The sequence below is a fragment of the Protopterus annectens genome, chromosome 12.part0, assembly GCF_019279795.1.
Source record: "Protopterus annectens isolate FY-2018-M chromosome 12.part0, PAN1.0, whole genome shotgun sequence".
Taxonomy (NCBI): Eukaryota; Metazoa; Chordata; order Ceratodontiformes; family Protopteridae; genus Protopterus; species Protopterus annectens.
The window spans coordinates 104559710-104572166 of NC_056746.1; the positions used below are offsets into that span (position 1 = coordinate 104559710).

Below are 12457 nucleotides of genomic sequence, written 5' to 3' on the forward strand. Positions count from 1 at the left end.
TGCCTTCCCCCATCCTTGGAGATTTTTATGCCTTCCTCTATCCTTGGATATATTCATGCCTTCCCCCATCCTTGGATGTTTCCATGAATCCAGGAGTGACTGTGCTTATAGCAACCTCATTTAATCATGTCGTTTTCAAGCTCTGTGTATTGCAGCTGTTTGCATTCTTGAAGAATTTGATCTGAGAGGTCTGGAAGTATTTTATTTCTTTACTCTGGTATGGGGCAAACGTGATCTGAGGTACATCTGTCCTTGCAGGGGGATTATGGGTAACAGCAGGAGCTCGAACACTGGGTCAGGAGTCTAAGAATGGCTGAAGTCAGATGTGAGATGCATCTGATAACCTTTCAGCTGATGAAGGACAGAAGCAGACAACACAGATCTATCACTACGGTAAATAAAACTTCTGTTCAAGCACTTTTACAAAGTTGTTTTTCCCCAAATTCACATTGTAATTATAGCAGTCTATGTATTACATACATAAATATAGTATTTCTACAGTTTTATTGCAATAATCTTTATGATTAGTTGCAAATGTCATTACTAGAAAATCTGGGCACATCATGGCGTAATACTGCTTGCTTGTATATGTGTAGTGCACCAAAGGATGCTAGAGGAATATCTGCAAGAAATACACAGTACTGTATACAAGGAGGACCTTTAACTACTGCAAAATGAGGCAGAACAAACATATTTTATATTTCCTGCAATGAGTGTCTGTTCTTTGAACATCTGCTGTTATGCTAAATATCTCATAGAGCTGACTTGTCTTGGTGTAAATGATTGGGAAAACAAAAATTAAGCAGATCACGATAGTTCTAACTTTTCTGATTGATTTCAGTTCTGGCTGTTAAGAAGAATGTGTGATTACTAAAACTTTTGTCCTATAATAAATGTTTAAATCCTGCAGAATAACTAAGGATAACATTTAACTGTGTCTGGCTCAGTTAGCATGGGGCATAAGCATGAACAGTGTGAGTAAACTAACAAATGAAAATGTAACTAGGCCTTTGAGAAACACATGATGCATGTTTTTCATTTTTTTCTCCTGCTTTATTTCTAATTGATTAATTTCTGGAAAAATGTCACTAACAGATCAAATTTTTTCTTATGACACATTTCTCTCCTTAATCTGTCATAGAAGCCAAACTTATTTAAACATCCCATCGCTATGTCTACAATGAAGAGAAACAGCTTTACTGTTCAGCCTGAAGTTCACCAGATGACTTCCAAAGCCCTGCAAGAAATTGTCACTGGTACAAAAGGCATTTCTGTCATTGCTGCAAGAAAGCGATCCCAAGTACCAATATCAGATTTTTCTCATGATTTAAAGAAAGGGAGGGAACCAAGAGTAATGTCAGTCCATCATTTGGAAGACAATGACCGTAAATTCCAAGAGAGGTCCAGATCTGAACCAAGATTTGTTTTGAAATCAAACGTGCAGCAGGCTTCAAGTATGCAGGACCTGACCAGCCCTTCCCACCATGCAAGAGTCAATGGAAAGATGCTTTCTCAACCTTTGACCAGCAATTCTAACTATAGCAGGAAAGCAACTCAAAAAGCAGAACAGAAAGAAGGTTCACTGAAAGGGAAGGCAAGAAAGAAACGCTCCCGATCACTGGAGGGTCATTCACAAGGGGTACTACAATACATGTCTACTTAATTGTTCTTCTGAGAATGGTAACATTAACAAATGCTTAAATTAGATTGAACACCAGTACAGTGTAAGGAGATAAATTGTTGCAAAGTTTTGGGGATCATTTCAAAAATGATTTTGTTTCTTGTTGTTTTAATAACTTTGCGGCTGGTATTTTTGTTTTACTTATGTGGTCAGAGAACCAAAAGCTTGAGTTATGACCAAGATCAATTCAAAATAAGGACATCACTGAATGGTATATGTGGTTTTGTGTGTGTGTGTGTGTGTGTGTGTGTGTGTGTGTGTGTGTGTGTGTGTGTGTGTGTGTGTGTGTGTGTGTGTGTGTTTAGGGATTTGTTGTTACTGCTAAATGTTCTTCATCCGATATGTTAACCACAACCTCCTCATAATTTATTTCTCTAGCCACACAGACTTTAAAGAATAACCAAGTTAACTGATGAGATAAGTGCAACTAATGAACATAACTAAGTATAAGTGAGTTTGCTTACAAGCCTGTATTAACTCTCAGGCCTTGATACACAGACATTTGTCTGAATGATATCTGCTGAGCTATTCTTTTATCACTATGAGCATCATTTTTTGTCACTTGACATAATGGCCTGTTTTTTTGTATTATTTTGCTCTACATCCTGTTTATGTATGTAGAAATTCTTACACCACTCTGTAACATACAGACCCCCTTCTTCCCCATAATTATGTACACCCTTCCATCTCTTCCTAAATTGCCATCTGTTTTCGTGCCATGTGTCTGCAGTCAATAAAATCATCTCTTTTTAAGGACCTCTTCCCATAACTGTTTTCCTTCCAACATTGTTGTATGTCTTAGACCTGTTTACCTTGCCCCTTCTTTCCTCCACTCTCTTTTCCCCTTTTATTCTCCTTAAGTAAAGCCCACTAATTGCAGCAAAGAGCTGTACTAACTCTGTGCTACAGTTATTACCATTTATAATAGGCACTTGTGGGTGCTCCACGCACACACACGCGCCATTATATGTACAGTTTACAATAAAGCAAGTAGCAGTCTACATATAATGGTGACACTGCTGCATTTTGTAGGGATTCAAGGTATGCATTTGAACCATAGCTGATTACTCCCATCTGCACACACACACACACACACACACACACACACACACACACACACACACACACACACAGACACACACACGCGCACACACACATACGCAGAGCCTGTAAAAACATGACAAAGTTTGTTTAAGCAGCTGAGAAGTCAACTAGGGATAATTAAGTGACTGCCAACACTTAACTTGTGCCCATTGGGTGCCTCTGTTCCATGCCATTTGCATCCCCTAATACCATGAACACTTCTCCCTGCTCTACCTATGTTGCTGCTGGTTTCACCAACCATCTGAGTGAAACCCTGACCTCGTTTCTAGATCCAACACATGCTTTAGGCAAACAAGCACTCATATTATAATTATCTGTAGCTGAAACTATTTTAAGTATTTTATTAGTTTGCATACATGTCTACAGTCTTGTTCTTTTTATAGTTACTTTCCCAAACCATGGCTGAATACTTCCTAGATCAGTATATTTGCAGTTAGCAAATAAATTAAATTAAAAAAAAATCTCCAAAATTAATGTGAGATTGAGTAGTTACATGCTGGCATGTGTTTTTGTCATTATGACTGTCATATGTTTGGATGGCACAGTAGTCACATGGGCACTCCTGTTTATGTGAACGTGACTGCTCCAGCAGGTCCCCCTTATGTGATGTATCATTATCACCATCCTTGTTTGCCTTTCTTCGGTATGTAGTTTGTCTGCTGTAGCTCCAGCAGGTCTCCCTTATGTGATGTATCATTATCACCATCCTTGTTTGCCTTTCTTCGGTATGTAGTTTGTCTGCTGTAAACCCTAACTCATTTGCACCATTCCAGAAAATGTTTCAAGAATTTTTTATTGCTTTATTTCAATGCAGCAAAGATGAACCTCATGCTGATTTGCATTTTTGTTAGTAGCTTTTTTCTATTAGAATTATTTTTCACAAACTTTAATGATGTTTCCTAGCTGTGCTGTTGAGGAAATCCAGTGGCAGTACGTCATATATTTAAGTAATGCATTAGGACTGTCTTCTCAGCATTGCTATCATCAAACCACTTCTTTCTTCTCTGTAGCAAAATTAAGTGTCTACAACAATGTTTTATGCAACAGTGTTTTAACAATGAGGAAATGTAACTATAGGCAGCATATAGGTGAAGTAATAAACTATAAATAGTGGCCTGTACTCACAGGCAGCACACAGCACTATGGAAATCAGCAGGATAGCGATGATGTACAGGGAAGAGGTGACTCAGAGGCACAAGTAGTGCAGCCATGCTAAGGTAACAAGTAGCATAGCCGATAAAGTATGGAAGTAACACCATCAGTGCATAATGATATGGAAATGAGAAGTAACACCATCAGTGCATAATGATATGGAAATGAGAAGTAACACCATCAGTGCATAATGATATGGAAATGACTCCCAGTGATTATACAAATGATGGCATCATATATTGTGGGGTGATTCAGAGACCTATAGAACAGGTGCAGTGCTGTGGATACATCTATTCTGAATGCTAAGGATTCTACAGTGTTTGTGGTGGCAGAATATAAGGGAGTTTTACAGCATGATCCATTTTTCTGAGGTCACGAGAGCCACTGATTGCATAAGCATTGCTTTTAAGGCCTCACCTGGTCCATAGGGTGTCAGATACATAAACAAAAATGGGCTACTGCTTCCTCAACTGTCAGGTGATATGCAGTGCCAAGATATGTTATCTGTAATGTTTCCATCCACCACATGGGCCATTCTCATGATTCACACATATGGTACATGATTGACCAGTACCAGCGGTTAATACAGAGGAACTTCTCACAGGGTCATCTAGTTGGTAGGGGCTCACATGGGCAGGTACAGAGACCAGTATATGTACAGTTTACAATAAAACAAGTAGCTGGAAACATATGGTGCCACTGCTGAACTTTGTAGGTGATTCCAGACATGCATTTGAACCATAGCCGATGACTCCCATCTGCAATCCCCAGACATTGGCAGAGATAGCATATAACACTGCACATGCAGAACAATGAAATGTGGAGGAACACATTTTTGGCCAGCAGAAGGGATGCTTCCACTGCCTTGATGCATCTGTCGGGGGTACTGCAGTATCCTCCAGATTTGTGCAGTCAGATATTTATCTTCTGTGCAATGTTGCATAACATGACTGTACTGAAACTGCTATCCTCCTGATTTGTGCAGTCAGATATTTGTCTTGTGTGCAATGTTGCATAACATGACTGTACTGCAACTGCTACAGCAGCAGCAGCAGCAGAGAAACATCCAAGCAGGGTCTGTCACAGTTGTAGGAGCAGTGGCCAAGGAGCAAGGCAGGCTATCAGAGGATGAACAGGCAGCATCAGCAGTAGTAAAAAATGCAAGGCAGAGGGAAGCACAATATATTACAGCAGTGGGAAGGAGGTGGCATCTAGTGCACAACTATGCACCATGACATAGATAAATATGATACATGCATTATTACATCCAACCTATGCAAGGCAGTCCATTAAATGGCCATGCTGTGCATCAGACATTACCTTACCTTCATAGGTTAGCAGGAGGACAGAGCACAGTCATCATCACGTATATAAGTAAGGATGGGACACAGTGACGGATGACAACAAGATTATCATGTGGACTTAGTCATGGGAGATGGATATGGTACTAGGTTGTGTGGAGTCAGGATCACATCCTCCAGTGTTGTGGTGGAGAGGGCATATTTCAGACACTGGCAATGCATTTGGGGTGGCATGCAATCTTAGGATGCATAGGAGAAATGTCAAAGAAGTGCAGCAGCCTGTGTGCACCCTTATGGGATGACCCATGTCAGGATCTAACAAATGTATGATGTCCACAGCTCAAATGACAACCACATGTAGGTGTGTCACACTTCTCACAGGGGATATTGATGATGTGGGGCTATGAGAATTTGAGTATGTGACTTGGTGAGGTGTCCCAAGGGTGGAGCTGAAGGAACCACTGTGGTCACAAATGTAAGACTTGACCACTCCCAAGAGTGTTAGCTGCTATGGTAACAGTTGACAGTGATGTTATCTCAAGAATTGTCTGAGTCATCTGTGTATGCTCAGCTTGTGACCAACCACCTCGTATCCAGACTCTCCTACAGCTATGGTGTGCATAGCCTGCAGGGGTAGACTGGAAGGCAGCTACCTTTTGCCTTATGGAAGAAACAATGGATGCAGTATTAGCCACCAATGACCTCTGAAGCACATTCTGCTTCCTGTCCCTCTATTCCCTGTCACTGTGCAGGGACTACACATTATCTCCCAGGTCATAGAGGGGTTTGCTGCATATCAACCAGGTCACACTGTGCACTCACCATGTCTGCTGTGCTGTGTGTAGTAGCTGTCTGTGCCTAGATTCCTGATGTGCACAACTGTGGATTTATGCACCCAGGTTAGGGGCAGACCTGGAGTTATAGTGGTGCTATAGACCACTAATCTTGACCCCTCTGGGGAGTATGCACAAATCAGAGGCAATGAGAAGGTGACTCATGAGTAGCATGGATGGGGCTGACACTAACAGGACATCTATCAAACATTGCTGAGGCTGGGGGGTTTGGCCTGTCCCTTGACAGGGGGTCTTGTATGTGGAGAATGTGTGTGAACCTTCCCATGTTTGTGTTGATGACAGTACCACTGTGCCATGTGCACAATGTCATCATAATCAACCACAAGAGACGTCTGACATACGGTATGTGCTAAGCCTTGTACTAGAGAACATGCAAAAGCATAACAACAACATAAATGTGGCATCATTGAAGCATATTCCTAATCTTCCCGATGGCAGGTATACTGGTAAGAAGATGACACAATGTCAGAACTGCACATAAGCACAGGCAGGTATACTGCTAAGAAGATGACACAATGTCGGAACTGCACATGAGCACATGCAGGTATACTGGTAGGTAGATGACACAATGTAAGAATTACACATGAGCACAGGCAGGTTATACTGGTAGGAAGATGACACACAGTGTGAACTGCACGTGAGCACAGGCAGGTATACCGGTAGGAAGATGGCACAATGTGTGAACTGCACGTGAGCACAGGCAGATATACTGGTAAGAAGATGATGCAATGTCAGAACTCCACATGAGCACAGGCAGTTATACTGGTAGGAAGATGACACAATGTCAGAATTACACATGAGTACAGGCAGGTATACTGGTAGAAAGATGACACGTGTGAACTGCACATGAGCACAGGCAGGTATACTGGTAGGAAGATGACACAGTGTGTTAACACATGAGCACAGGCAGGTATACTGGTAGGTAGATGACACAATGTCAGAACTGCACGTGAGCACATGCAGGTATATTGGTAGGAAGATGACACAATGTATGAACTGCATGTGAGCACAGGCAGGTATACTGGTAGGAAGATGACACAATGTTAGAATTACACATGAACACAGGCAGGTATACTGGTTGGAAGATGACATAATGTGTGAACTGCACGAGCACAGGCAGGTATACTGGTAGGAAGATGACACAATGTCAGAACTGCACGTGAGCATAGGCAGGTATACTGGTAGGAAGATGATACAATATCAGAACTGCACATGAGCACAGGTAGGTATAATGGTAAGAAGATGACACAATGTCAGAACTGCCCATGTGCACAGGCAGGTATACTGGTAAGAAAATGACAATGTCAGAACTGCACATGAGCACAGGCAGGTATACTGATAGGAAGATGACACAATGTCAGAACTGCACGTGAGCACAGGCAGGTATACTGGTAGGAAGATGACACAATGTCAGAACTGCACGTGAGCACAGGCAGGTGTACTGGTAGGTAGATGACACAATATTTGAACTGCACATGAGCACAGGCAGATATACTGGTAGGAAGATGGCACAATGTGTGAATTGCATGTGAGCACATGCAGGTATAATGGTAAGAAGATGACACAATGTCAGAACTGCACATGAGTACAGGCAGGTATACTGGTAGGTAGATGACACAATGTCAGAATTACCCATGAACACAGGCAGGTATACTGGTAGGAAGATGGCACAATGTCAGAATTGCACATGAGCACAGGCAGGTATACTGGTAGGTAGATGACACAGTGTGTGAACTGCACATGAGCGCAGGCAGGTTTACTGGTAAGATGACACAATGTGTGAACTGCACATAAGCACAGGCAGGTATACTGGTAGGAAGATGACACAATGGCAGAATTATACATGAGCACAGGCAGGTATACTGGGTAGGTTCATGACACGATGTCAGAATTACACATGAGCACAGTCAGGTATACTGGTAGGAAGATGCTATGATGTCAGAACTGCACATGATCACAGGCAGGTATACTGGTAAGAAGATGACAAGTTGTGTGAACTGCACGTGAGCACAGGCAGGTATACTGGTAGGAAGATGACACAATGTGTGAACTGCACATAAGCAAAGGCAGGTATACTGGTAGGAAGATGAAACAATGTGTGAACTGCACGTGAGCACAGGCAGGTATACTGGTAGGTAGATGACACAATGTCAGAACTGCACATGAGCACAGGCAGGTATACTGGTAGGAAGATGACACATTGTGTGAACTGCACGTGAGCACAGGCAGGTATACTGGTAGGAAGATGACACAATGTCAGAATTACACATGAGCACAGGCAGGTATACTGGTAGGAAGATGACACAATGTCAGAACTGCACGTGAGCACAGGAAGGTATACTGGTAGGTAGATGACACAATGTCAGAATTACACATAAGCACGGGCAGGTATATGGCTAAGAAGATGACACAATGTCAGAACTGCATGTGAGCACAGACAGGTATACTGGTCGGTAGGTGACACAGTGTGTGAATTGCACATGAGCACATATATACCTTGTTGCACAGAGTGTTGACTCTACCTAGAGGATAGATATGCAGAAGTGTCTTGCTGAATACATTTTGCCACACATACACTGCATTTATAAGATGGAAATGTAATGGCTTTTAATTACTTGTTGCATCCTCTGCAAACAATCATGCAGTCGATCTCAGTCCAGGTCCCTCATCCAAGCCATCACTGGGTATAAATGTCCACTGCCTCTCCCTGACAGGGACAGAACTCCTCCACATCATTGAGTTGTTTCTGTGTTCATGGTCCACCTCCTGTGGTGACCATATACTTGGCAACATTTTTCACACTTTTCTTAGCATGTAATATCATATTGGTCCCCTTTCAGTTGTTCTATAGTTCTGTTATGGTTACCCACAGCACTGAGGTCTTGCCATACCTCATACCAAAAAAACTTGTCTGTGTTACTTTTAGCCAGGATGCCATGTGTGCAGAAGGTCTATAGCAAACCTTCATTTTCCTGGGTGGTGAACATTTCAAGCCAGTGTCACTGTTCTGACCCTGTGGCAAGACATGCACCTGAGGGTTACATGTCAGTCACTGTGTGTACTTGGCCTTTTGTGGATGCCATGTATGTATGTACGTATGCCTGCTGCCCCTGTTTCCCCATCTGTGGCCACATAGCTGTCCCCTGTAGTGCTGTGACCATTCCCACTCTCCCGTACACACTGTAGAAAAGGGTATGTTATCCTGCACTCCCTCCCGCACCCTTAAAATATTTTGCCATGGTTCACTCTATATGCAGGGGCCATTATGCTCAGTTTGGCATGTCTTGTGCCTGTGATGTGCATCCCCCACAGCAGTAAATGATACCATCATGCCATTGCGCTGTGGTCCCTTTCCCACATACACTTCCTGTATTTCCCTGTTGTTGCTTATATGCTTTTCGCACAATCTAAAAACCTGTTCTGTAAAGTACTGGTTCTACAGTTGCTTGTCTTGATATGGTCTTGCACAATGTGATGCCCATAATCTATACCATACTAATGAGGGCCTCAGCTATGCTAATGAAGAAATTTAACATGATGGTACCTGAATCACTACCATAATACAATGTGCTATCCACACTGACTAGTGGTACTCTTCTCATCCTGGAGTTAGGGACTTGTGCATACACACTATACTCATGCACAGATGATTTGTAGCTCATCACTGATTAGTGGTACTCTGTTCGTCTTGGATGTGGGGACATGTGCATACACACTATACTCATGCCTGGATGTTGGGACATGTGCATGCACACTATACTCATGCCTGGAGGTAGGGACTTGGGCATACACACTATTCTCATGCCTGGAGGGAGGGACATGTACATACACACTATACTCATGCCGGGACATAGGGATATGTGCATACACACTATACTCATGCCTGGATGTAGTGACGTGCATACACACTATACTCGTGCCTGGAGGTAGGGACTTGTGCATACACACTGTAATCGTGCCTGGATGTACAGACATGTGCATACACACTATACTCATGCCTAGTGGGAGGGACATGTGCATACACACTATACTCATGCCTGGACATAGGGACATGTGCATGCACACTATACTCGTGCCTGGAGGGAGGGACATGTGTATACACAGTATACTCGTCCCTGGAGGGAGGGACATGTGCATGCACACTATACTCATGCCTGGTGGTAAGGACTTGTGCATACACACTGTAATCATGCTTTGATGTAGGGATATGTGCAATACATACTATACTCATTCACAGATAATGCGTAGCTGACAGTGCTGCAGCACTGTGCTACAGATTCTTTTGGATGCATCCTTTTGCTGCATATCATGTGTTGTCTCAACATATGTCTGTGCAAATGGGGTTATTGATCTACCCAAGAGAGACAAAGATTTTTTTTTCTTCCTCAACAAGGACTTTGAAGAGAAACTGCTGTGCCATCATGATGCCAATTGTACAAGGTGGATATCTGTGACAGGTTTGTCTGGGTAAGTGATGCTGCTAGCATCACCTATTGTGATGGGCAGTGAGGCATCATTACAATGAGTTGTGATGGTGCCAGCCTGACTTTCTTGGAGAGTAGGTGGCACAGTACATTCGGGAGAGACAGCTAGGATTTTACTGTAAGCATTGATATGATGTTGTTAATCTTCGTTTATTCCTTGCTGATGGGTTATCAGTTCCTTCCTTGGAACTGAGCCGGGCATATATCAAGCTCGCGTTAGCCAACAACTCTTGAGCCAAGGTCCTACCCAGAATGCTGTGCTCCGTTACCTCAGATCTCGTTTGTGGCATTGCTGTACAGCCATGTCAAGCCACTCTCTTCAGCTAAGTGTATCATTTTTTGATAGTTATATATATTGTTTCTACTTTAAAGTTTTTCATATAGTTTTTTGTATTATTCTCCTACCCTATCGTATCCTTAAGACTCTCTCCCTTTAGTCTATTTCCTTTTATTACCCTTTTTCTTACCTTTGAGGTAATTCTTCATTACCATCATTGGTAATTGTTCTTCCTTCTCTCTTCTTACCCTTTTGGGTAGCCTTTCCTCTTCTTTTTGATACTGTTCTTCTTCTTCACATAATTATGTCGGATAAGAAAAGTAGTGTTGGTTTTAAACGGTGTAAGGATTGTTGCCGTAAGTTACTGCTTTCTGATGACCATGACTTATGTGTCTGCTGTTTGAATGTCTCCCACCTTACTGTGGATCCCCTGTGTGGGATTTGTAGAAATGTTTCAACCCGGACTCTTAACAAGAGAAAGAACAAGTTGATCCTGAAAGGTCTTCTCATATCTCCTTTCTGTGAGGTTATCTCTGGGTTGGAGGGCTCACCCCCTCTTGGTAAACCCTGTAAGAGGCATTCTTACTCTTCCTCATTGAGGTCGCTCGCTTCATCTCCCTCTGGAGATCGTAGGGAGTCGACTCATAAGAAGGTGAAAATGACTACTATTCGGCACTGCCACCGGTTACCCTTTCGGCTCCAGGCTCAGCACCGCCCCAGTTGATTCGTGCTCCAGCCATGTCCTCCTTATTGACACCGGCACTGGAGTTCCTGGTGCAGACAATTATGGCTCCAACAGTTCCATTGCAGCCCTTACTGGCACTGTCCATGCAGGTGCAGTCCCCTTCGGCACCATTGGTACAATCCTCTTCGGCCCTGAGTATGACTCTACTGTCTTGCATGGTGCAGACACTTTTGGCACTGACATGCTCTTTGGTGCAGTCCTTTTTGGCACCGTCATTGTTACTGGTGCAGACACTTTCCTCGATGGCACCGTACCCATCGGAGCAGACACTTGCTTTTAAGGTGCAGACACCTTCAACTTCTATGGCGCTGATGTCATTGGCACAGACTATTTCAACACCATTCTCTTTGGTGCAGACATCCTCAGTTCTGGGCTCTGCACTTCTCGAATTAGCAAGGACCAAGTACTCTCCTTCCTTGGATCCATTCGTTGGTAGCCAATGAAGTCCTTTTCTACAAAGGCCAGAATCACCCTCAGGTTTCTCTATGAGGTCAACCAGGAGCCTCTCTGAGCAAGATGTGTTGTGGCTTGTTGACCAATTGCTTGTGCCCAGAGGTCTCTCTCTCTCAACTGTTGAAATCCACGTTCCCTCCTTCAGGTGAACGTATATCTCCTCAAACACCAACGTACACCCTCCTTCAACTTCCACCCAAGTATCGAAGCCCATTACTTTGACAGCAGCTTTCCTCCCTCCGACCCCAATAGTGGATCTCATTTTGGAACCAGAGTCGTCCTTGTGGCCCTCGGTGCACTGGGCTCTTCTCAGGCCAGTGGCTGTGCCATGGGGGAGGGCATTCTTGGTTCCATGCCAATTTTTTCTATGGCACCCTCCAGGAATCCTCCCTGTCTTACACTTCAC

The 12457-nt window shown here is 43.2% G+C and overlaps 1 protein-coding gene across 1 annotated transcript in view; it reads left to right on the plus strand.

Annotated features, from left to right (window-relative positions):
- The window catches only part of LOC122816382 (kinesin-like protein KIF19), a 378290-nt gene that overhangs the window by 179560 nt on the left and 186273 nt on the right, over positions 1 to 12457 (plus strand). Inside the window, exon 3 of the mRNA XM_044089131.1 lies at positions 1142 to 1639. Coding sequence (XP_043945066.1) covers positions 1142 to 1639 — 498 coding nt within the window. The remainder of the gene's footprint in view (positions 1 to 1141; positions 1640 to 12457) is intronic.